Consider the following 27,016-nt stretch of genomic DNA (forward strand, 5'->3'; position numbering starts at 1 on the left):
AAATAGTGAAGCATATACCCAAGTGACCAAAATGCACACTGCAAGTACGTAGTGCACAAGGTGTCAAGTGAATGGGGACGGTTGAATGTGCGCAGTGGCCTTAAAAGAGCAAAGATGATTGATCAATTTAAGTGGATTAAAAAAAGAGTTAAATATTAGATATTAAAAGAAAGAATGAACATTTATTTGTGATATTTATACCGAGCATCAGTAAACATTGGGTTGCCCTGGCCGGCAGGCCACCATTAATGTCGGACCTGTAGTTATATCCTCACTTTGGATATAACTACACCTGTATTCTTTCAAACACAATCACAGTTAGTCACACACACACAGTCAGTTTGTTCATGTGCGGCTTCCTGGTTACAGCTTGTGACATAGAAAATTGATATTTTATAGATACATAACATGTTCAAAAGCAAATATTGACACTTTGGGCCCGATTTGGACATTTTTACAGTTTCAGAAACGATGCCATTGTGTTTCCTAAAATGACAGCGGCAGTGTGACAGTGCCGCACAGGCCTACATACTACAAACTACATCACGTCAGTGTTGATGAGAATTTTTCCTGTTTCTATGTGGAAAGGGCCTAAGAAAGCAGGGAACTAAACAGATGGGCGCCGCAGAGAAATCAACATTACAACAAGATATTTATTAGCAAATGAGTGGAGGGAAGGGCACAATGGTTATCGGCATCGCTCAATTCCATTATCCAGGCCAGAGGATTAGGACATCGGCCACAGACAATAATGTACACAAATCCTCTTCCCCGATGTGTTTGACAGGAACAGGAACAAGAAAGTGCTCCATTTATCTTCCAATCAGTACACACACACTGCCTTTCAGGACATGGCTGAGTATGTGCGTGTTGACCTCCAACACAATGACACACATCCATTCGGTCCATCCGGAAGATGTTCACGGTGTTTGTACAGTGAGCTACTCCCCCGGAACAGGGAAATCATCCACCCCTGATTCACGAGTATGGTAATTGACTCCTCTCTAAAATTATAATTACCTATAATTATGTTTAATCGCATCAACATGTTCTGTGAACAGCACTGTCATTGTTTGTAATTTGCTAAAAAGTTTTTTTTTGGGGGGGGGGGGTCCGGCTGGTAACATTTTATTTTATGCTGGGAAAAATTTAAATAACCTAGAGAATAGGTTTCAGGATATTATGATGTGCTTCAGTGCTAATGGACTGTCTTTAAATATGAGCTAAAGCCAATTTATGATTTCGAGTCAAAGGAATAGAATGAAACAAATCAATGATGTGAACGGAACTTCAAACTCATCTCACAACATTATCCTTCAAAATAAATGGCTTATAGATGATTTGATTCCTCCCCAAAATACACCACAAAATATCAAAAGGACTACTTTCCTATCATCCAGTTTATTTTTCAAAACAAAAACTTCTTTCAGATTCCAAAATAAATAAAAAGGAAGTAATGTAAGTTATTTATTCTTTCTGTGCAGCCCGGTACTAAATGACCCACGGACCATTACCGGTCCGCAGCCCGGGGGTTGGGGACCCCAGATCTATATAGTTGGGAGTCGCGATGAGGCTAGTATGAGTCGGCAGTTGTTGCACAAGATTAATTTCTTCAAGTATAAAGATGTCGTTTTCATGACGGCGTATGGTTTTCATTTAAAATTGCTGAATGACAACAACGCAAACCTTATTGACATGCGTAGCGTTTTTTGTTTTTTTTTTTGTTTTTGAAACGACAATAGGCTTTTTCTAACAACATTTGAAATAGTATCGACAAAGATTAGGTTAGCTTGTTGTCTTGGCCCTCTGCACGCATTCCAGTTTCTCATGTGTCCCCTTTGCAAAAAGAATTGCACGACTTAGGAGCTACTTGGGGGTGGACAGCCCATTGTTTTGACTCACCATACCAAAACTAAGTTAGAGTGTTGTTGAATGCTAAGCTGAGTGCTCACAAAACATGATCAGCTCCTCTGCTGCCTTGCATCACTGTACTTGTATGCATGACAAAGGAAGAAAACACGTCTGTGCTCTTAAAAAATAAAAATAAATAAAAAAATTTAAAAAACGCAAGCACGGCTAGTCCACAAAAATGAACAAACCAGAAAAGTAGGAAATCTGGGGTTGGCGTGGCAACGGCATGGATTCTACTTTTCCTCTTACAACTCATTGGAGCATCCCTGATTTTGATGCTGCTACTCGGAGGCAAATGTGCGACTCGAATAAAGTCTTCTGAAGGACTGAACGCTCGCGGCTGAGGACCACAGACAGTCAAGAGGTCAGAATGTACCGCGAGACGAAACAAAAACAAAAGCCAAATCAAATGTTCTAGTTCTCGGTGTGCTCACTTTTGCCCGAGTGCCCTTGCAGTGAATAGAGAGAAACAGATTGAATTCCTTGAGCCGTGACGCTTGATTTTGCAACAGAGGGCAACATTTTCTATTTGGCATGTGTCACATTGGAACACCGTCATTTCGTGGCAGCGCCTTGACGTGACATGACAGCATGTGTGTGCGTGTCGGTACGTGCGCAGATGATCTGACCAGAAGGCAAAATAGCACATCCTCAAAGCCTTCCCTTCTCAATAACATTTCCAACAAAGACTCTAACAAGAAGTGTAACAACAGTTTTGTTTTTTTGTCATTGATATAGCATATTTTACAATCACCGACGCAAAGCCGAAAACCTCAGTGGTCCAAATTTCAATCTCATATTTTTTCACAAATTAATACTATTGGTCAGTACCCATGCGGGTCTGTTATTTCTCAAATTACTGACGAATGTAAAGGGTTGAAAATGACTCTTTTTTTCTCTCTCTTTTTTTTTCCCTGAAAAGTGATGGTTTTGGAAATGTGAAGATTCCACCCAACGCCAGCAATGTGCAACTTACTACACAGAGATGCCTTGTGATACAAATCTAATTTATACCCCGACCATGCTCGTAACTCAAATCACGGTTTTCTCTGAAATCATCTTTAAACGGGGATAAACCTCCAGTTGGCTACCCAAAAATAAAAATGGAAAAAGGTTAATTGTGGGAAGGAAAAAAGAAAAAGCCAAACGGTGAGTTTGGGTTCCACTGTAACCCGTTCTGGCCTTCCCCATCAAAGTAAAAAAGAAAAACAACAACAATTGTTGTAACATGTATTTTAAAGAGGATTTTTAAATAGGATTCATCGTAACGTCTCAACTCCTCTCTGAGCTCATCAGTACAGCACTAATTAATGCCCAACATGCAGTTGCTGAACTATTTGTGTTCACACCACTGCAAAAAAGGGTTAAATCACAGCAACATAGATGCTAATTAAGGATTAAGACAGTGTTGGCCTTTCTTTAGGAAGTTGTTTTATACAAGAGAAATATACAAGGTGTATTTCTCTTTGTTTAAGATAAGATAAGATAAGATAAGAAAACCTTTATTAGTCTCGCAATTATATGTAGTTTGTCACTCGACCTTTACTGGGGTTGGCATTAAACAGTCTTTGTTGATAAATTGTTCAATATTTGCCAAACTGCTGCTTATGGTAAAGTCTGCTGAGTTGAATTCACTGGTTAATAAATATGGTAATTAAATAGATACAGTGCTTGTGTCTCAAGTCTGGGTTCAAGACAAAGGGGCAGGAAGCTGAAAGGTAATTACTGTAAGACAAAAAAGCAGCAACTTGCACAGGAAGGAACAGAACACAGAGGCATGTGCGCGCGCACACACACACACACACACACACACACACACACACACACACACACACACACACACACACACTCACATGAGACAAGCAAGAGTGTTATGACAGGTCAGTGAGACACAGCAACCTGTTGAACAGGCTTTGTAACCTGAAACGCAGACAGCATTAAAAGGTGTGACAAGGGTCCATCCCAATTGGCTGTCATGTAATATGGATTTATGAAGGCCTTAAATAAATCATCCAGCATCTATTTCATTAACTCGCCGTCTTCTCTCTGGAATTAGGAATCACTCTTACTTTCTAGGTTTAGATTTCTCTTCCAGAGGCAGTGGCACCGCGAAGAAAAGAGCAAACTAGACGTTTGCCGTATCAGCTCGAATAGTGGCCTCCACTCTCATGTACGGCGTGACTCAATAAATTGTCATCCATTTAATTTGTAAGTCATACTGCTGACCTTTACTATGATCAATAGCACTGTGTGAGGCATTAGATGTGTTTACGACACACAACGTGTGCACAGTCGGAAAGGTATCTCCAAAGTTGGAATTTACAATGGTCTATAAAGTGCTGCTGTGCTCCAGAACAAAAAATACTTTAGCGGCACCTCAAAAATATAAAACAAAATGGAAAAAATGAAAGGGATTTCCACACATATGACCAAAACTACCTAACTTTGCCATATCAAAGTCCATAAGCTTAATGCTAACACACAATACAAAACACCATGCACGGGCTAACGAGACTAGCATTAATGTTGCAGTAGCGCGAAGCCTTATAAAACTAAACAAATCAGAACGATAGCAACTCATGCATACAACAATACTAACACACAGGTATATCTTGTTCATCCTCTGCGAAAAAACAATATCACCGCAGCTTAGTTGCCACCTCAAATTTACATAGCATGCCTGTACGTGATATGCTAACCCCCTGGTGGCTAAGGGATGCGCATCGGAAGCATGCCGAATTGAATTAAAACATGAAATGATCATACTCAAGCCGCAGTTATAGTGCTGTAGAAGGGGAAGTGCGGCATCTTCTACCTGCGGAGTTGGCGGAGTTGTTGTGGCACCGAGGATGAAGATTTCATTGGATTTCGTGATTTGGAGTGACACTGACGGTTTGGTAAAGTTGTTCGCATGTTTTGTTTTGTTTTGTTTTAAAAGCTGTAGTTATCTGAATAACTCTTAATATGTTACATGAACATACCAGGCATGTTCTCAACTCGTTTTCTTATGCGTCATGTAACGTTAGCATATCGTACACTTGTTCAGGCTGTTGTTCTCGATTTTTATTTTTATTTTCAATTGCCTTTCAAGATGACATGTTTGTTCTTGGTGTTAAATTTTATCAAATAAATTTCCCTCAAAAATGTGTCTTATACTCCAGTGTGACTTATATATGTTTTTTTTTCTTTATTATGCATTTTATGGCTGGTGCGACTGAAACTCCGGAGTGACTTATAATCCAGAAAAAACGGTAATAATAATGACAGTAATAATAATAATAATATAGAAAATGACTAATTTTACGTGAGCATTTGAAAAAGATTGATGGACCACCACCCGAAATTGAATTTCAGGAAAGTAATCAAACATCTTTTGCTGGTTCATGTTGAGTACGACGGTGGAAGTATGCGCACTGCTAACAAAATTAGTTTCAGTCCAGTACATGGGACCATCTGGCCATTATGCTGCCGGAACATCATAAAACACAAAAGGATCTGGGAAATGAGACCTAGTGATAAATGGTTAGTACTCTACGAAATGATACCCTCGATTCTGACCTCTCGATAATGTTCACATTGTATTATTTTTGTCGGGAAAGGTATGCATGCTCCAAATAACATGAACAATAGAGAGTAGTAGTATATTCTATCCACTTGTTCCAGTGAGTTATTACAAATGACAGTGTGGTCGTGAGTCATCGCGCACAATGCAGGACACTCAAAACGGAAGCACTCTCAAGCATTTTTGTCATTGTTTCCCGTATTTTACACCTTGCACAATAGGCTGCTCTAAAAGGCCCACTACTGATAGCCACTATACATTACTGACACGGTCACGCTTATGCAAATTGTAAATGAATTGTCATTGAGAGCGAGCCGACGTTTAATTAAACCTGAAAGAATCAGGGTTATTTAGAATAGTTTGGGATTTTTCGTTACAGTTACCGTAGTTTTTTCCCCCGCTCTGTTTTAGCTTAATTTTCGAGCAAGTTTGTTCGTTTTTTTTGTTTTTGGGAAAATGCTTCATTTCAGTTTCATTTTTATTAGTTTTAGTATTCGTCTTATTTTTTAAATACAACAAGATTATTAAAAAAAAAAAAAAAGGTTGCCAAGTATTGTGCAAAAAAATAACCTAAAATTTACCAAAATGTCACCTCTCTTCTGTCGCTACACGGAAACAATTTTTGTTGAATTTGCTTGATTATTTCGGCAAGTGGTTGCACAGATTAAATGTATGTATAAATGTAAAAAATAATAATAATAAAATTACGTGAAAAACAATTGTAAATCGCACAGCCACGTTATCTACAGTATATCTATATTTATATTCCACTTAATTGAACTGTGGACATTGAAATTGAAACATTTATTTTTGTGAATGCAAACACGTTGTTTGTCTTCTTCCTACCCCCCAATTTTGTTGCTGTAGACTGTAAATTTCCCCAGTGTGGGACAAATAAAGGATATCTTACTTCTTCGTATCCAGGAGAAATTTTTTGAGTAGACTGTACATCTAGTACTGCATACATCTGGATGCAGATTATTTTATTGTGTGTCACCACTTGATGAAATAAAATTGAGTCAATCCAACACCATGTTTTGTGTGTGTGCGCATGTATAATAAGAGAGAAATAAATACATTTCAAGTCATAGCTCGAACTCAATAGCTCAAGTATGATCTTGACAAATATGAAAACGAAGGAAATTTTCCCAATAATTATTGCCATTTTTTTTATAAACATAAGATGCAGTTCCGCTTCATTTTTGTTTTTTCTGATACACTTTCATTTTTAATATTACTTTGTGAACAAAAATTGGGTTTTTTTTCTCAATTTTACTTGAATTATTAATTCATTCATTACTTTTTTTATTTTCATTCACTATGACCACCTTGGAGACAATGTGCTGTGCTATTCCGGTAGCGCCAAACAGTTGAACCCCGCGAGTCGCGATGCGCTTATTAGCCATAAAAGGCTCTCGGAAGCATGATTCTCTTCATTGATGAGAAAGATCATTGTAAGGCCAACCCCACCATTACAGCACAATGTCATTATAATATGCAGGACAAGGCTGTCGCCATTTTGCAGTGTTCTCATCAAGAAACCACTGCACGGTGGGATCATAAAAGCTAAATATAGCAAGCATTCACTGATAACGGTGATGGATTTGTGTGTGCGCTTGGCTTTTTTTTTCAAACTGGGCATTGACATTCCCAGTCGAAGTTTACTGTTAAATGAAAAAAAGAGAGTGGCATGTGCATTGAGTTAAGCCACACCACTTTGCCTTGTGAAAGTCAGCTAGCTTAATGTTAGTATATTAACTCATCCGAAATGACAGAGACGGGCTAACAATATTAGCATAGTAGCTACAGTAGAAACTTTTCAACCAATGATTTTCAGTCAGACCCGTCCTGAGGGTGAGATTTTTAGGGCGGTTCAGTCGGAGTTTTTTGGTGTGAGTGAGATTTTTTTTTTTTTTGTTGTTGAGTGTAAGTGTTTACAGAAAGTGGGAGGTTCTTTTGCGAGAGCATTTTTTTTTTCCATAAGGAGAGTTTTTTGAGAGTGTCAGAGGTGTTTAGTCAGAGTGAGTTTTGGGGTGAGTGTGAGTGTTTTTTGGTTTTGTTTTTTTTTGAAGATTTGCGATGCACCTGAGAGGCTTTTAGATGTGAGTGAGAGGATTTTTGTTAAGAGTGGGAGATTTTGGGTGAGTCAGAGGTGTTTTGGTTCAATGAGAGGTTTTTTTTGGGTGTTAAGACTTTTTTGTTGAATGGGAGTTTGGTGGTGACTACGTTTTTTTTTTTTCCTGTGAGAGCATTCTTGCAAAGAATGAATTTTTTTTGTGAGGCCAGAGTTTTTTTCTTTTTTTTGGTGAGTGGATTTTTGGATTTGTGCGAATGTGAGAGTTTGCGGAAAGGTTTGCTGGTGAGTGTGGGAGAATTTATTGCAAGTGAGAGATTGTTTGGGGTGTCGGTGAAAGGGTTATGGATGACCCTTAAGAGGGTTTATTTTTTTTGGTACAAGTTAGTGTTTTTTTTTTTGGGGGGGGGGGTTTGGGTGGCTTGTGAGCGTTGTTTTTTTTTCTTCCGGTATGAGAGGTAAATGCTGGTTTTGGCTTGTATGCAGCATGGAGTTTGAACTCCTCAGTACACCTTAGTCGGCATGTTTGTGTCAAGCAGTGGGAGGAAGATAAGGTAAGGCAAGGTCACCCTGTCGTTCACGGGACAGACACACAAAAACACTCGAGCGCCGATCACGAGGCACATCTGCCGTTAGTGTTTATGGGATGGGGCGAGGAGAGGGAGGAGGGGCTTAACGCGGCGTTCCCCTGGGCTTGTTTTGGTTCCATGTCGTTGCGAAGCCCAGAACACGGCGGCGACAATGACTGTCTCCCAGGAAATCTGGAAGGTGCAAAGACGGGCTCGGTGCTCAGGAACAAAGTCTGTTTCGTTACTGCGCCATTTAGAATCGATACATCAGAGCTAATGAAGCAGCAAAAAATCTGGGAGGTGACTGAAACGTAGCCACACCTGTGCTAAATGATCCATAATGTGCTGTGTACTAGGTTCATTTCACAATTTTGGGGCGCACGCTCATTAATGACAATGACAGAGGATAAACTGGTCGAATTAAGAGGAAGTTATTGGCACCAGCACACTTCACAACATCCAGCAACTATTCATTCACATTGGTTTCCTCGCGGTGGAAAGAAAATTAGTCGGTGGCAGTATTGCGCCGTGACGTTAGTTTGCAAGATGCCAACATAACCCACAGAAGCACGATGGGGAAGGACATATACATTCTGCAGTTATTCGGATTTGCCGTGGAGCATGGAATTAGTTCAGTCTTACCATCTCTCGTCCATGCTCCTTGCGAGGGTTTCCATTTTGTGGTTTTCACTTCACGGTGGCAGTACGGCTGAATCTCTACCAGATCTTGAATCTTGGCTGCACTGGGAGAAAAAAAAAAAAAAAAAACATTTGCTTCCATTGGATCCACTTTATTCGGGTATGTACAAGTTAAGTTTTGTTTTCTTGAGTGTGGCAGGCAAAAAAACAACCCCCCCCCAAACAAAAACGTATTAATCACAAGTTTTGTTCAGACCATGATGTCATCAACTTATAGTTATGGGAGTTATCTGGGCTTGCGCAAGGACTCCACTAACCTGTTTTCCGGGCTTGGTCACGAGACGGTCGGTTTAACAAGTAAAGCTGTGACATTATTTCGGCCGACATCAGAGAATGATATTGCCCAACATGGCCGCTCCCAATCTCTGAAAATTGATGAATCATTCTGTCTAATTCTTATTTCATGAACGCAGTAAAATTGTGAAAATACTGTGTTTTGACTAAGTGCACACGTACATGAAAAACCTTTTATGTGTGCGTGTGTGGGGGGTGCGGCGTAATCCCCTTTGAGAGTTTACTATTGTCAAATATGTATTTAGGCAGTGACTCCCAAACATGTGCGCAGCAGCACATGACTCTGCAGTTTTAAAATGATGAGGTGTGCCGCGGGAAATTTTCCATTTCAATTTAAGTGATCCCGAAGTTATCAACTGATGACTTAAAAAAAAAAACCCAAACGCATCTTTGTTTATCCCGATGCAACTGACGTGCAGTGACAGGCAGAACCAGAAAATGCTCTTTGACAAGATGGCAGATGATCTAATTAATCTGTTCCCACCCGTTGCCGTTCATGCCAGAGAAGAATAGCTGTGTTCTGTAACTACAATCAACAGGCGCAATTCACACTGGCAAAGAACATTCTGGGAGGATAATAGAACGAGATTTTCATGACTTTAGGTGAAGAAAAGCAAGTTTATTTGTCTTCATGCCCGTGTAAATGTTCAATGTGTGTATTATCAAATTCAGTGCTGAAAAAAAGAGGCGGGAAAAAAAAATGCTTGCAGGCTCTCTTTGGGGGGGGGGGGGGGGGGGCTGGACTCAAACAAAGAATGAGACTCGGGTGCCCCAAAAAAAACATGATCAGGACATCTCGAGTGTTTGCGTAAAATTTAAGGAACATTTTGTATCTTTAAGTGTTCTTAGGTAGCTTCTTATGTTGTAGTTCAGAAGATTTAGTCGGATTCGGGCAATTGTTTTTGATTGTTTCCGAAATTTATGAATATTTAGGAAAAACGATAACCAGTTTGACGGTTTTCAAAAGAAATCAAGGTTTAAATCATCGCTAATACTGGTTATTAAGTAACGGAGCTTTTCCTTTCTTTCTTTTTTTTTAATGGACAACAAAACAGCTCAACTCAACTCAACTGTACTTATAGAACACTTTAAAACAAACACCGCTGTATACAAAGTGCTGTATATGGAGCAGATATCATACATACAACAATAAACAATAAATTCATAACAAAGACAGTAGAAAACACAAAAACAGTGAAACTAAGAAATCAAGTCTGAGTCACGCTGAGTCAAACACGGTATAATATAATTGGCTGCTTGCAGAGTCGAGTACATGAGCTGCTTCTTTGAACTTAATTACCTATGTTTTTTCCTCCTTCTTGGAGAGCAGATATACACGGAGGAAAGGAGGAAGGGAGCAAGGGAGCAAAACAAAACAGACACCGCAAAGATGGATGCCCTTTTGCTCTGCTAACATGTATTGTCCTTAAAAAATATACATTTTAAAAAAAGTTCCAGGGGGTACATGTTAGCCCCAAGGACGACATGAGTAGCCCACAAGTTTGTTATAAATTTAGCTCACCAGTGATGGGACAGTGTAACTCATGAAGAAGAATTAAAACAGAAGAATTTTAAGTTAACATGCTACATGTTTCTTCTTCGTCAAGTATTCTATATTTTGTTTAAAAATATCTTGTGTTCAATGGTGAGAGAAAAAAAAAATGCTCTTTTGATTGACCCAAATATTTTCCAAAAAAGGTTGTTTTAAAGCTGTCATTTTAATACCATGATACAGCATTTAAGAACGTTTTCGGGATTGTTGGAGAACATGTAGGAGTATTAGATTACATTTAGGAGTACTTCAGCAGATTTAAGAGTGTTTAGGTAATTTAGTGGGAATATTCCAGTCAACTTAAAGAAATATAAAGAAATATTGGAATGCATACAGAGGTGTTTGGGTCACATTGTACATGAACAGTTGGGACGACTACGCAACTATAAACTGTAAACTGATGCTTGTTGTGAAATTTCCTGCCAGTACAAAAAAAAAAAGAAAGTCGAGTCACTTGATACCATCCAGGTGCCACTGAGACTCAATTACAGATTGCGAAACACTGAATCAGAGTGTCCTTTCCCCTTGTTGGACTTACCTCACTGCGCGAAACCTCTTCCACTCCTCTGCTTCTGAGCTGAGCCCTCATTTGCATGCCTTGCCTTCATTGGGCGCCTTCCAGCAGCCTTCCAAGTGCCCATTGGCTGCGAGTGCAGGGACGGCGTGCTCGCTGTCTCCTCCAAAACAAGCATAAAAAGGCGGGCGTACATCTTCACAGAGGCGACAGAACAGAGACGCGAGTTGACTAAAGTCAAGTTGACTTTCAGCGGACAAGTACAGGGAGCCATCATCCGTCCAGTACCTTTTAGTCAGGCATCCAGCATGTCACTGGAGGTGAAGGGGAAGACCCACGTGCGTCTCGTGTTCCTGGGGGCGGCCGGGGTGGGCAAGACAGCCCTGATCCGCTGCTTCCTGCAGGACACGTTTGAGGCGAAACACCGGCGCACGGTGGAGGAGCTCCACAGCCGGGAGTACGACGTAAGCGGCGTCAAGATCACCGTGGAGATCCTGGACACCAGCGGGAGCTACTCCTTCCCGGCCATGCGCAAGCTCTCCATCCAGAACAGCGACGCCTTCGCACTGGTCTATGCGGTAGATGACCCCGAGTCGCTGGAGACGGTCAAGAGATTGCGGGAAGAGATCCTGGAGATCAAGGAGGACAAGTGCACCCCTATGGTGGTGGTGGGCAACAAGACGGACCGCGTGGGCGAGAGGCGGGTGTCCGGAGACGAGGTGCTGTCCACCGTGGAGATGGACTGGAACAGCAGTTACCTGGAGGCTTCGGCCAAGGACAACGACAACGTGGTGGAGGTGTTCAAGGAACTCCTGCAGCAGGCCAACCTGCCCAGCCGCCTCAGCCCGGCTCTTCGCCGACGCAGGGAGACCTTCCCCAAACACGCCCGCTTCAGGCCCCCCATGAATAAGACCAACAGCTGCACCGTGTCCTAAGGGCAGGGACAACAGAGGACATGTTCAAAAGTGGGCGGCAAGTGAGGAGCGGTCTCCTCCAGGCTTGGAGACCCTCAAGTGAAGGACACCAGAGAATTGACTCATCATGATAGACAAAAAAAACCCTAACAAATTAATTATTCCTCTCTTGATGTAGTGCTGGTTGGTGCGTACTTGCAGCTGTTTTGTTTGGTGTTTTTTGTTATTGTAAAGTGTCCTTGGGTGTGTTGAAAGGCGCTTATAAATAAAATGTATTATTATTAAGATCAATGTCAAATCTAAAAGGCTGTCTTAACTGTTATACTTACAAATGCATACATGTTGGAACTCATCAGTTACATTTTAGTACGGTACATCTTTTTGTAATTGTGCACAAGAGCCATTACTTTTTTTTTAGTTTGTTTATGAAAAATTGTAAATACACGGTTCTTTTTTTTTAAATTAAGTTTATTCATGATTATTGAAGTTGTTTTGTATTGATGTATTTTTTTTATCATGTCACACTATTGTACAATTTTGTTTATTGAAACAACTGTGTTGTGGGGTTAAATATGCATCATAAAAAACAAAGATCCATACAAAATGTGGTTTGAGTCAACATGAATGTCAACTGGTCAACAAAGCTTCTTTCTTTGCATTTCAGATTTTAAAAAATCAGAACATGTGAACTATATCTATATTAGCATTCATCCTATAAAACCAAAAAAAATGTAGATGCTTTTTGCTTTCAGAAACTTTATCATAAAATTGACATTGACATAAAATTGCTTTTTCATATTATACAATTGAATATCGCAATGCAAAAACAACTAGATATTTTTCAAACAGAAAATATGTGCTTTTTATTATTCATTAAATGAATAAATCCTGATTTTTCTAACCCCAAAAACTCAATATTTTCTTTGTGTTGATAGATGCTTTTTCCATATATATATATACCTGTATATATATACATATACACATATATACATATTTCTTTTTTTAACTATAAAATTTCATTGAGAGATTTGATCATATAATTATTTCTGTAATTTAAAAAAACATCAAGGTATGTTTGAATTTTAGCTATTGAATCCTACATTTTGTATATACATGCTAGAAACTATGATTAACTAAATTAGTTTCGATTTATTGTATTACTCGTGCAGTGTCAAGCGAACTAAATGCTCAAGTGAACAAGTTAATTGGCAACATCAGCAAAAATGATGGCAAGCCCAAAACAGACGAAGGCGAATATACGAACTAAGGCTCATGAACAACTTGACGGTGCTTGTTTAGAAAGATTCCATTTGAGAGTCCATTTAACGGGCTATCTAGTATTCAAACTCATAACATGTTTCGAAAGGAGATGTTGACACCAACTCACAACCCACTTGAGACAGGAAATCCATGACTGTCATGTCGCTTGAGCCTGAAATTGTCTAATACAACTACTGTTGAAAATCCATCGATGTGCACATGTTTCCACACGTGCTGTTATTCGAAAAGACATTCAGCGTTCAATCAAGCTGAGAGGCTTGAGGATTGAGTTAAAAAAATATGGCTCGGGCACCACTAGTGGCACACGGGCTCTCTCTGCTGTTAGATGAAAGAATGACTACCCGAGTACAGTTCTGTCGTTTACAATTTTTTAGTTTAATACGATGGCATGACATTTTAAAAAAAGTGTTTGTCTTTAAACATTTATGAGGGTATATTTTTCATGGGATTTTTTTAATGTGCAATATATTTTACTTGCATCCAATTTAAAACAGTTACTCCCCACGCACACATTTTTTCGACATTTAAGTGCGGCGTTACTGTTTAAACTGTGCATAATGAGGCGCACACATAATTCTTTTTTTAGATGTCGCTTGTCTGTACCCTGACTTGTTCATTCTAATTAAGCAACACACGCTGTCAGGTCTTTCCGCGGCTTATCTTTGGCTGACTTCTGTTGGTGAATAAGACGCATTACACGCAGTTAACTGGCCACAACATTCGGTACAGATGTACAATAGAGTGACTTCCTGTCGATGAAAAATCTCACTAAATGATACACACTTAGGTGTGTGTGTGGAGAGAGAGAGAGAGAGAGAGAGAGAGAGAGAGAGAGAGAGAGAGAGAGAGAGAGAGAGAGAGAGAGAGAGAGAGAGAGAGAGAGAGAGAGAGAGAGAGAATTAAGAAGGTCTAATTTTCCGGGCGAATGCAGTACAGGCAAACAAGCGTTTTTGCATACTCGTAGTACTGTATTAGACAGCGTGCTATACTCACCTGTTGCCTATGTTTTTGTACTTGGAAGTGTGTTACGTATCAAAGTACTGGAATTATTGGTTATGTAATATCAGTGAGTGCTCGAGGGTTGAGTACTCGTGCTGGCATCAGTCTGAAGCAGTCGTGGTATTGAACATCCCGAATATATATTTTTATGCGCTCATTTTAAGCATTAATGTTTTTTTTCCTTTTTATACTCTTTATACACACGCTTTTTAAAAAATTATAAACTATACATTGTGAGTTTACCCACCCGCCCTCTCTTTTGAAGTATTTAATAAAGGCTAAAATACAGTATTGACACCACTGAAATATAAAGCTTATAGCCAAACAATGAGGTGCATTTTCACCATCAAGAGTGACATTAATCCATCCAATTCATGCACCCTGCAACCTGAGAACACGATAAACCAGGGGTGTCAAACCCATTTTCATTGCGGGCTATATTTTAGTTACCATTTCCCTTGCAGGGCCATTATGACTGAAATCATATCAAGAATACCGGTTTATTCAACTATTACAATACAATACAATACACGCTGATTTATATAGCGCTTTCACAACAGCGACAGCTGTAACAAAGCGCTTCACAAAACAGTTACCATAAAGTAAAATAATAAACACAACACATAACATAAAACACGGACAGTCGTGCAGTCCTAACCCCTTTTCCGTCACATGCTTTGTTGTTTGAAGCAGTTTCAGATGAAAGAGGAGAGAATCAAAGTGTCCTTTAACCAGTGGATCAGAGACGTCATGCTCAAAATGTGCACACGTCGGCTACAAGCTAAGTTTCAAAGTCAACAAGAAGCTGTAGCATCCATTGACGAAAAAAGAGATTGGTTCACTTCTCCTGTCCCATGGAAATCCATTTCAATTCCAAGCGGCGACTCTCAGTTCCAAATACGCACCAGCGCTCTGCGCCAACGCTCCTCTCTCCTCATCCTCAACTTCAGCAGCCATCCATCCAGCCGCACCAACGCCGACTGTCCAACAGCGCCGACAAAGCCACTGAACAAAACGGGGTTGTGAAAAATGCTGCCCATTACAGGCGCAAAAAACACAAGCACCCCAGGTCTGTCCAGCACCGACAGTCAATGGCGGCGACATTCCTCCCAATCAATATCTGTGCTGGTACAGGTGTGCTGCCAAGAAGGCGCAACCACCAAGCACAGATACTTCTCCTTTGACGAATGTCGTGGCCAAAAAGCGCTGAAAACAGTCCATATCAGGTCCACACGATGAAACAACAAACAACATGTGACAAAACAAAAGACAAAAATACCAAAAAAGAACAAAAAAGCAAGGCTCTTGAACAGCACTTGCCAAAGGCTGCCTACTCGGGCGCCATCTTGGGAAAAAAAATTGTTTATGTTACTCTCATGGGGTGTTTGGCAACACGAAAATGTTTACAATATCTCTCTTATTAATTACATATGAGAATTTGACATTTTGGTACATATTTTAGCAAGCATCATGAAAGTAGCCATGTTTGATTTGCATTCGCGGTCCACGTAAAATGGTGTGGCGGGCCAGATCTGGCCCCTGGGGCCTTGACTTTGACACCCGTGCGATAACTGTAGTAACTGTTGTTCCTGAAAGGGTTAAAACATTGAGCTATGAATTATTTTTTTTCTTGTCTGCAAGTGTTTTGTTGTGCTACTTTTTCTTTGGAGGGGGGGGGGGGGGGGGCAAAAACTTGATTTGAAATCTTGTACGTATTCCCATGTACAATGATTCTTTGTACAGTACATGAGAATTCGATGCCGATCGGCTCGGGGAGATCATGTGGCTGCGGAGTCCATTTTGACCTCAATGAGCAAATAGAGTTCCCCGTCCTCGAAAAAGTCTCCATTTGTCTCGTTTACTCGGAAACAAGAAGACTGAAGCGACAAGTCAAAACAAAACCCGAGTTGGCCCTTGAGCATTGCGTCATTTGAATAAGAAACGATTCAGTGGTGGAACAGGTTTGAAAGTGGGACCGTTTGAGTGGTTCCTGAAGCAGATGTTCCCCTTTAACCATGACCCTGCTCAAGTTTAACTCACCCTACCGGCTCGCGCTATAGACCCAAACGAGTTTCCTGTTTTATTTTGAGGAAACGGACGGGTAAACGTTGATCTTGCAGTTCCTCTTTCGCTCCACTTTTAAAACGCTCTTCAGCGCGCAGCTTCACAGGTGTTTTGTCTTCTTCCCAGCCGGGGCCACCTCCACTTTTGGACCTCTGCCTGTTTTAGTAAGATGTTTTTCTTTTTCCCTCCATTTTGTTCTCGGGTGCCCCGGCGGTCAGATTGGGATTCGGTCTTTGCCCCTGGACTTGGTCAAAGCTCCTCAGCTGAGTAAAGAGGCTCTGAGGCGTTTGGAACAAGTTCAAGGTCCTGGAAGCAAAACTTCGCAATCATTGGAAATGTAATCATTGCATTTGCATAGACGCATCGAGTCTAAAGATGTCTGCGCATTCATTTTCTTCCTATTGCAGAATAAAAAAAAATAATTAAAAAAGGAGTAAAATGAGTGCATTTGCTTTGGAGTCAGATGTGACATATTGTGAGTAATTGACTCTCCTATGACTATCCCATTTAAAAGGTAATGAGATGCAGTTCTAAAGCCTGCAATAACGTTAAATATCTCAGTGACTCATTTCCCGTGCTAGAAACTCTCTTTTTGATGTTTAATGAGGCACGGAAGCCAATTTCCCGTTTTGATCACACACACACACACCACATGTCAAATAACTTAATGTTGAATAGAGAGTCGTTATCATAATCCTGGGTTTCATACATAAAAGCGGTGATTGTCAAAGTGCGGTCCTTGTGACCCGAGCGGTACCTGTGGTGGAACTTGGTGTGTTAGAAACTAAACTATAAATTCTGTTCAAGTCTAAGATGTCTTTTCTTCTGTTAAAAAAAAAAAAAGTACCAGGATGGATGTACCAAACCAGATTTAAAGATTCTGCATATCCAAAAAAATCAGTGTGCGCTCCAACATATAAATTTTATAAATGCATTTACAAAACTAAACATTTCTAATTGCACTGGTCAACATTTTTTTTTTCTTTTTCTGAGATGACTTTATGTGTACCTACAAATAATTGTGATGCAACTTTTGAATATCCCTTTACTTTAAAAAAAATTATAAATCTTTCGCACATCAGGTTTTGGAGCTCTTTTAATTTTTTCATTTTGAAATTTGACCTATAAAAGTTTGTGCAATACACAGATTTTGCTATACGTTGCAATTTGTAGCTGTGACGTTTCGGCAGAAAAACAAATTCCAGCTGTTGCTGAACCTAACTTTTAATTCATAAATATGACTTTTACTCTCTTATATTTTATGTTATTGTGATTATTATTATCTTTAAAAAACGATGTGCTATAAAAGAAACAAGGGCAGTTTTGGAATCAGTGCAAAAAAAATTATCTAGAAAGTTTCATTGCATTAAAATTTTGTATAAAGAATGTGTTGAGCAGTGTAACGAACATTTATCTTATTTGTATATTTCATTATTTTCAATTGTGAAATAAATATAGTAATACTAACGACTGAACTCATTTGAACATTCAAGATTTCCAGATTTTTACAGACCCCACAAAATGACATGAGCAAACCGCATATGGCATGTGTGCCTTAAGTCATAATTCAGTCTCCAAAATATTCAAACAAAGACAACTTTTGTCAATCGCATAATATGCTATCCACTAAAATTTAAATAAAACTACTCTTGAGAATTTTTGCAGGTATTACTGATCATACTCGATATTAATATTTTGCCGTGCAGTTGGACAATTTCAGGCCACATCAAATTCCATTCATGGTTCTATGGTTAGCATCACACTTTCCTCTGCCATTTTACGACACTTTTACATTTAATAGTCATGTACGTACACATGCTTCACAGATTCAATTCCTCGTGCACACGCACGCACACGCACGCACGCACGCACAGATGTTTTACGATGGGTAAAAGTTTGTTTCCCGTTAACTGTTTCAATCACGGTCCACAACAATGCTCGGCACCCCAAAAGTATGCTTTTATTTGCCAGATGGCAAGAAGCCTCATGCGATACATCACGTCTGTGTAAGAGCAAAACGCTCATCGTCAAATTTGGTTGCCACAATTTGGCACGGGACGCGTTTCTGGGCGAGCAAGTGTCATTTGGTGTGTGTTGCCTCAGTCGTCCACGGCGATGTTCCGGAACAGGTAGGCCATGGACTCCCCGTTGTGGATGCGGCGGATGGCCTCGGCCAGGATCATGCTCACGTCCACCGTCTTGATTTTTGGGCACTGCAGCTTCTGCACCTCGTGGGGCACCGTGTTGGTCACCACCACCTAAATGGGGAGAGCGGACGCACAGTAGCACACTTTTAGCCTCTCAAGAGCTTTACAGTGAGCGGCCACAGTTTTCGCTTTCAGTGTCACACCACATGACACGGCAACTCACCGGGCAGCGCTGAGCTCCAGTGGATGCAGCTGCAGCATAATTAAGTGCGGGCAGAAGAGGCCGAGGCAGCCCTTGTCTCAATTCCAGTCATGTGGGTAATGTTTGCTCTGTTTGGATGTGTTACTCCGCTATGTGTGCTAAAGTTGCACTTATTTAAAGGCTTGAAATTTATACAACCTGGATGCTAATTTCTGTTAGCCCGTTTATGGCGTTTCGCATAATCGGTTAGCATTAAACTAGCAAGCATACATAATATGAAATTAAATGGTTTTCAGAAGTTCAGCAACCTTTTTGAAGCTGATTAGTGGGAAGGGCGCCGGTTTTGACACACACTTCGGAAACAACACATTTGATCATAATTATATATTATTTTTTAGGGTTAGGGGGGTCATCGAACTAGGCAAAGTAAACAACAAAAATTGATCGACACAAACATTTCTGCTTCGAAAACAAAGCAGAGGCGGGGCAATTACCCCGGTAAAGTAGAATTCACTCTAAAAAGATTCGCTATCATTGATTAATGATCACGTTTAGGATTTCTCACAATAATTACTAAATAACGACCAACATGCAACACTCCCTCCCCCCTATAAATCTTTTCCATTATTTACATTTTCAAACGATCACTTATGCAACAAGCCGAGAAAATGACAATACCCCATCATTGATGAGCTATTTTTTGGGGAACAAGCCCCTGGGCCTCTCATGTGGTCCTTGGGTGCAATGTGGTGCCCACTGCATGTTCGTGACCCCTGATTTAGTTGAACATTTTATGTTCAAATATACACCGTTTCACTTTCTTTACCTGCTGTATCTCTTAGCATGTGTCGCTCTTCCGTATGTTCAATGTTTATGATCACCTGTGCTAATTTGGTTAGCCCAGCAATGGTGTTTTGCAGACAAGTTAGCCTAAGCTTTAGGCTAACTTGTATAAAATGGAAAATGCCGTGAGGTCATTTCATCGCTAATTACAGCTACTTTTAATGCCGATTCATGTCATGATTTGCATCTCTTTACATATGCATGCAAATACATTTTTTTACATATTTCTTTTTTTTACCTCGTCAATGGCAGATTCTTCAATGAGTCTGGGCGCCTCAGCAGACAGCAGGCCGTGCGTGGCCATGATGAAGATCTTGTAGGCGCCTCGCTCCTTCAGGATCTCTGCGGCAGCGACAAACTCCTCCACGTCGTCGATGATGTCATCCTAAGACACATTCAAGGTCGCCGTCATCCACTTTCGGAAAGGATTTTCAAGCTGGGACTAACTCAAAGCTCATTTAAAATAACCTCATTTAACCTTGGTGTGGGTTTATTTCCACTTTTTGTTTTCCAAAATGAAAGGGACAGTCAAAGATTCTCTAATCAGCTCTCTTAACATGATTGCAAAGGGGCTTTGTTTCATGATTCTTTCATGAATTAAACATCATAAGCTTGGCCATCACGATGCTCAAATGCGCTTGTCGAGAAAAATTGTCCTCTTGGGCGATTTTTACAAAATGTTACGCTAAACGTCTTGATTCTTTGTAGATAAAATTGAAATGCAGTGCGCAAAAGGCATTACGTAATAGAGAAAATTGTATCATTTCGAAACGTCATAAAAGATTACATGCTACTATTATCAGCGACGCGTTACACATTTATCCTAAGCTAGCTTTCCGAGTAGTGGTGACACAAGTCGGAGAAGTACGCAAATCCGATGGCGGTTTTACGGTCTTACAACAATGATGGCGATTCTTCCTCCCACATCTCCGACAACAGTGATCGGTGGCTTCTCCTTTGCCATCATCACTTAAAAAGACACAAAAAGGCAAAGTTACGCAAAAAGCGAAGGCAGAGGCTTCCAAGTGCAATCGGGTGCAGATTCCTCCAGGCAATGGAGATTTGATGAGAAGAAATTTGGTGGAGACCTGCAAAAGGCATGCAAGACTTGATTAGCCTAGCGGTTTGCGCAGTGCATTTGCCGTATTTTCCGCTCTATAAGGCACTCCAGAGTATAAGGCGCACTTTCAATGAATGGACTACTTTAAAAGTGTATTCTTATGTAAGGCGCACTGCATTATGAGGTGCGTAGAATAGAAGCTACAATAGTGGCTGCGGTTGTGTTACGCATCCACTAGATGGAGCTATGCTAAATGGAATATAATACAATACAGCTTGATTTATATAAAGCTTTAACAACCGATTGCAGCTGTAATAAAACGCTTTACAGAACATTTAAAATACTACATCCAAGAAATCTGAATCGGATTATAAGGGGTACTGTCGGCTTCTGAGAAAATGGAATTGTTTTAGCTGCGCCTTACAGTGCGGAAAATACGGCAATTGGACTTGCACTCATCTTTTGTCCATCGTTACATTGTGTCATGATTTAAATGCCTAGTTGGTCTTCTGAAACAGAGTCGATCATTACTTGGATTCCAAAGCAGCATTTGTAGGATTTGTTCGGATGCAAACGTCACATCCCTGAAATTGAAGGGAATGATTCTGATTCAAGTCCATGTAGGAATACCAAATAATCACCGAGCCAAGCTAGAACCCTCCACACCTGACTTGCAGTGCCTCCACCTGTACGCAGCAGCCCTGACCACCAACCAGGCACCTTCGCAGACTTACTGTGCACTCACTTTGGGGATGAAACATGGTCAAAATGAAATCTCCTAAAAGGACCTGTGGTGAAAACCTTCTCTAAATATAATGGGCTGGTTTATTTGAATTATTATTTAATGATTTTGCAGGACGAACAGGTCACCAAAATTTCAACTAGCTTTCTTGCAAAATTTTGAGATGACCTTTGCAGCGCCTCAGCCATTAAAATGAAACCAAACACTGAATTTAAGCCCAAAGGCAAGGAAGCAAGAAAACAAATTCCTCAGTAAAAATTCCATTCCATGCAGGGAAGCATCCCAAAACAAACGGAAGAGAGAAACGGAGTCATTCATTCACTGGGCTCATACTTGGAAGCTCAATCCCAGGGAACGCTGCACGAGATCTGCTGCTGCCTGCGTTGGCAAAAAACACGTTGTGAACATATTTAGTGAGGCAAAAGCAGGATGAACCCCCTCCCTCCAAAAAAAAAAAAGGTATTTCAGGTTTTATGAAGTCCTCCAAGGCAGCGGTCCCCAAACCCACGGCAGCGGACCGGTAACGGTCCGTGGGTCAATTGGTACCGGGCCGCAGAGAAATAATAACTTTTTTCGTTTCATTTCGGAATCTGAAAGATGTTTTATTTTGAAAAATTGCCGGATTCAATGTGATATCCGTCTACAGTACTGTATGTCACTCTTGACGCAGGTCAAGGTGCACTTCCCGGTCACGTGAGAGGTTACCGCTAAAATGAAACCTGGGAGCTAGCAAAATGAGTGAAAAACAAACGTCTTTGGAAAGTTTCTTTGAGAAGGGGAGAAACCCGGGAGCTAGCAAAATGAGGGAAAAACAAAAGTCTTTGGAATGTTTCTTTGAGAAGGGGAAAAGGCTCAGCCAGGAGATAGAAGAGAAACTTTCAAGAAAAAGAAGGCAACATTTAATAGACACTATTAGGAGTCCAACTTAAAATACGGATTTAACCCACTCCGTATATGTGGTAATGGTGAGTCGTATTTTTCATGCACTCCGTTTTTGCGGTGTATCTTATTTTGAAGGCACGTTTAAACGTTACCATAGTCAAGTCGAGTCAGCTTTTATTGTCAAATATGCTCTGTGTGTAACATACAGCAGAGATGAAATTACTTTCCTCTCTCAACAACAGTGCAAACATGCAGTGCATTGAACACACATAGCTAAAATTTACATAAAATTGCATAAGACATAAATATATAAATACGTTAAATACAAATAGCGACCAGAGAGTGTTGCGGCCAGATCGGATTTTCATTGTATCATGATTCGTGTTTAATATTATGTTTAGAAAATACCACAGTTTTCACGCAGGTCATATCAAATTATTTTGTTGCATTTATCTGAAAATATTGTCTGACATTAAGCCGGTCCGTGGGGCAAAAAAGGTCGGGGACCGCTGCTCCAAGGGAGATATTACATCTACGAAACGGTCTGACATTTTTTCATTATTGTACATGCAAATGTGGGTATTGCAAATGTTTTTGGCTTTTTATAACATGACATTGATATGGAAAATGTAAAACTGGGCCAAGACTGCCCACGCCCTGTGGTTGAGTTACAATTTGTCAAGTGCAGTCAGCAAACTTTTTTCAGGTATGTATGAGCGGGGCCGTCTTACAAGGCAACTCCAGGCCAGTGTTTCCCGCGCTGGTGCGGGTTGGCGGGGGTGAATACAGCCCGTCGGTCGCGTTGGACTCGAGATTGGGAGCGGTGCCGTGCAGGACGGCCAAACCGAGCCGCAGCCTCTCGGCGTAGGACTGAGCCCTGAGACACAATGACCCAAAAAAGAGAGCAAAAGAAAAAAAAAGAGACGTGTTTGCGCAAGAGAAATGGAAACATCCACGATGATGGCATGAGAAAAGGATGCCGAGACTAAGTTTGCAAAAAAGTGGATGACATGAGCATGGCAGATGGTCTCGTTACCTCTTGGCAGACGATGGAGACTTTGCAACGATGATCGCATTCCTGTAGTCTGGGATCTGAGAGGCGTGGGAAGAGACCACAACATTATTAAGCTACGGCTAATCTTACATACTGGATCATATCACAACCGTAGAAAAGCAACAGTCGTTGGAGCGTGAGAAGTTGAGGTGGGAATTGTGACATACTGTATAACAAGATAGCGATTAGCGTAATAATTGATGCACTCGCCAGCAGTGGTCCGCGACCCGGTAAAGTCACGTGCTGCTATAAAAAATGGATGTGTCCTTTAACTAAAAAAAATTAAATAAAAAGCTTCAATACGACATCGATGTCTCAGCTTGAGAGCGCGGTGTCATTTTGCGGCACCTCTTCTTGGATGTACTGGATAAGGAAAGGGGAAGCTCTCAAGTTGTCAACTGGGAAGCTGAAGAAACCCTGGATTTCCTTCTGATGAAGGTCCATGGTGATGATGTGAGTCAGTCCTGCAAAATCAACAGGATGAGATTCAGTGAACTCCAATAAGATTCAGTTCAGAGTCAGGCATCATGTTCATTTTTGTGTTTTTAATTTGCGGTGCCGCACCGAACTGAGTCCTGTTTTTTAATTAGGAGGTTACCGTCTATTGCAAAATGATAACGGAGTCTCTTTGGTGGAGAAAAAGTGGCAGAATTCTTGGGAGGGCACGTACCGGCTTTGGCCAACATGGCGGCCAGTAGTTTGCAGACGATGGAGCCCCTCTTCCTCATCTTGCATTGCTTGCTGTAAGGGAAGTAAGGGATGACTCCGATGATGTTCTTGGCGCAGGACGTTTTCAGAGCATAGGCCATAATCAGCAGCTCCATAATGGCCGTGTTGACATCCCTACACATCAACGCATAAAGTTACAACCAAAAACAAAAATGTACAGTGGCTCGAAGAAGCCTACACGCCCATTCCTGTCGAAATAGAAACTCTTTTCAAGATGACAAGGCGTGACCAAAATAAACCATAGGTCACAATGATTTTATTATGTGTAGGTGGCAGTCAGATGATCGAGCAGTTACATCACTGCGCACCAGATCATTCCTGTCTTTTATGCGCGACTCAGCAATTTTTCTGACCTAAATTCAAGCCCTCTTTTTTTTCTGTTGAAAAGGATCAGGAAGACATCTCACCTGGGAATTGTCTGAATGATGAAGATGTCTTGTCCGCGGACAGACTCCTTCACATCGACTCTGGTCTCTGCGCACAAGTGAGATCAAGGTGGGCTCAAGCGAACAAAGACGATGGTTGAACATGGAAGGGGAGCGCCCGCGGAGCTCTTTTGTCACCTTACCCGCATTTCCCTCTTGGTATACCACCGACTTGCCCAACTCTACACCCAGGCGTCTAGGAAGAAAAAAAAAAAAAGTACGGTCGGGTGAACATCACAACATAAATCTAGAAACAACAACGAGAAGGAAGCCAATTCATGTTGGTTGCCGATCAAAAGCTTTTAAGTCCCTTCTGCACAGACTGTAAAAGCTCTGATGCACCAAATTGGTGTCATTTCTGTGTGACATTTACGCGGGTAGGCAGTGGTATGAAGTGGACCAAACAAATACTGTACAGCCAGCATGTGTACTGTCTTTACTTTTTGAAATAGTGACCTCTGTTCTGGGAGGTTGTTGATGCCTTGCTTTTGTGGTGCAAGTTTGGACTCACTTGACGGTAGAATTCTGATATGTCTTGCCTATGGCAACATTCAAACGCTCATCAAACGCTCACCATACATTTCTTTTGCTGCTGCTGCTGAAGATGCAAATAAAACCGGTTAATATCGGCTGCCATCCAGAGTGAGCCCATAAATTTCACCTCAGGATTTTTCAAATGACATTTGCATGAAGCACACAACATTCTGAGCAAGCCCCGACTTTATGACGCACCTGGTGTTGCGTAATAAAAACATGCTACTCATTAAAAGATGCAACCGTCACGTGATAATGAGCGTGCTGCAGATGAGGGAAGGCTTGGCCCACAACTGGAAACCTCGCCCAATTCAACTCACTCAACCGCAGTCTTGATCGAGTCGTCAATGCAAGGGATCAGCAAGGTGCTTTTCCTGTCATGGCACGACCGTGGAAAACACAATTCACTTCGCAGTCATGTGATCACGCCGTTTGTTTTGTTGTGAGAAATTAAATCCTGACAAAGTACGGAATCCTTCAGGGGCCACTGACTGGTTGGCTCATTGTGACTTTAAAGACTTTCTGCATGGATCTAGAAGACGTTTTGACTGTTTTCCACTGGGTAGCAAGGACAGGAGCAATCATCTAAAGTTTATCTTGAAGAGGGAAGGATAAGTGGTTTCAATGTGACACCAAAGGCAAACATAACATTGGACATTCATGCCAAAACGTGGGGGAAGGGCCTCAAAAAAAAAAACCAAACTTGAATTTGAATTGAAAAAATGCTCTGTTATGTAAGCCTCATCAAAAAAATCCTATTCAAAGATACAATTGATGAACCATGGTCTTGTTTTGGGGCACACCAACAACTTCCACGCGCGGTGCGCATGCGTACTTGTGACCGAAGGACGATTGGGAATCTTAAAACACACACATACACACAGCTTCGTGCCAACTGCACTTTCGTGTCAACAACCAAGCTAGCAAAAAGCAACAAATAGCGATGTCGTTTACTTACTCAGTAATCTTCTTGGCCAGCTCTGTACAGGCGCTGCTGGAGTTGGCTGAGAAAACACGGTATCCACTTTTTGACACGTTCATTTTCGAGAAACCATACGAGAGCTTGGGCGTTTCAAAGCGTTTGACCAGAGACCTGTGACCGCCGAAACGCCTTACCGGCATGTTGTTTAACACCCCAGAAACTTCAATTCCCCCTCCCTTTGTCTTTGAAAAACTTGAGAACGACAACGAACTTGCCTAAGATTAAGTGTAAAAAAATGAAACACACGGCAAAACTATGCGAACTTTTCGCGATTGGAGGTCTTCCACACTTATGTTAAAAGCAACTCCAAATACTAAAGTGTTCCTCCTGTGCGAGTGAGCCACTAAAGCGATGTTTTAACACACTTTGAATTTTCCACACAAACCGTGCTATTTGTGTGTAAAGTATCACAACTAAAATTCGACTGATGTTGAATGTATGCAGCACCAATTGTATAAGTGTCTCGAGGGGGGTTAAACGGACACTCCGCCTAGCCAATCAGAGGCCAAATAGAGCCGAGTGGGCGTGTAAAAAAACTTATTGCCCAATCCGAGTGTGAATTAACCTTGGCGTCATTTTAAAGCGCGAGTAACTAGTATCACGGCAAAAGTATGCTTTCGGTTTTTTTTCTGAGTAATTCCAATCTGAATCGTAGTGCAATCAGGGTTTACATTTTAACTCTCGTTATTAATTAACCCATACTGTGTCCTACTTTTTCTACATTTGATTATCGGGCGCAACCCTACCAGTGCAGTAAAAACTGAAAAATCTACAGGACCTCACGTCTACATTAATAAACAAAGTAGACAGCGAGTCCTCGGTTTAGAACACGTTTGTTGTTTTTCATTCAGTAGTTGTTTGAATGTATGACATAGAAGTGTTGTAAAGCACGCATTGCCCGTAATTATGAATTTATTATTGCGTTCGTGTAAATTGAGTGCTTAACTGCCACGCGTTTTGCGGAACTCCGTCGTAAACCGATG

At 40.9% G+C, this 27,016-nt stretch overlaps 3 protein-coding genes across 4 annotated transcripts in view; 1 reads left to right on the plus strand and 2 right to left on the minus strand.

The window, feature by feature from the left end:
* The window catches only part of LOC147200116 (alpha-1,6-mannosylglycoprotein 6-beta-N-acetylglucosaminyltransferase B-like), a 132,656-nt gene extending 123,627 nt beyond the window's left edge, over window positions 1-9,029 (minus strand). Inside the window, exon 1 of the mRNA XM_086119158.1 lies at window positions 8,759-9,029. The gene's annotated coding sequence lies outside the window, so the exon portion shown is untranslated. The remainder of the gene's footprint in view (window positions 1-8,758) is intronic.
* Window positions 9,030-11,354: 2,325 nt separating this feature from the next.
* On the plus strand, window positions 11,355-12,693 carry rasd4 (rasd family member 4). Its single transcript, XM_086119161.1, has one exon. The coding sequence runs from the start codon at window positions 11,484-11,486 to the stop codon at window positions 12,108-12,110; it is 627 nt and encodes a 208-aa protein (XP_085975287.1). The 5' UTR covers window positions 11,355-11,483; the 3' UTR covers window positions 12,111-12,693.
* Window positions 12,694-18,371: 5,678 nt separating this feature from the next.
* On the minus strand, window positions 18,372-26,486 carry LOC147200119 (phosphoribosyl pyrophosphate synthase-associated protein 1-like). Of its 2 annotated transcripts, XM_086120539.1 has the most exons (11): window positions 26,010-26,486; window positions 24,661-24,713; window positions 24,500-24,566; window positions 24,034-24,206; window positions 23,712-23,827; window positions 23,346-23,401; window positions 23,041-23,186; window positions 21,761-21,805; window positions 20,524-20,594; window positions 19,864-20,010; window positions 18,372-18,691 (listed from the first exon to the last, which is right to left on the minus strand). In XM_086120539.1, exons 1-11 carry the CDS (start codon window positions 26,171-26,173, stop codon window positions 18,533-18,535), a joined length of 1,197 nt encoding a protein of 398 aa, XP_085976665.1. In that variant the 5' UTR covers window positions 26,174-26,486; the 3' UTR covers window positions 18,372-18,532. The 2 variants fall into 2 exon arrangements, with proteins under 2 accessions (XP_085976665.1, XP_085976667.1); XM_086120541.1 differs by lacking the exon at window positions 21,761-21,805.
* Window positions 26,487-27,016: the final 530 nt, after the last annotated feature.

The sequence above is a fragment of the Hippocampus guttulatus genome, chromosome 9 (genome assembly GCF_054856545.1).
Source record: "Hippocampus guttulatus isolate MCC_2025c chromosome 9, RoL_Hgut_1.0, whole genome shotgun sequence".
NCBI classification, from domain to species: Eukaryota; Metazoa; Chordata; class Actinopteri; order Syngnathiformes; family Syngnathidae; genus Hippocampus; species Hippocampus guttulatus.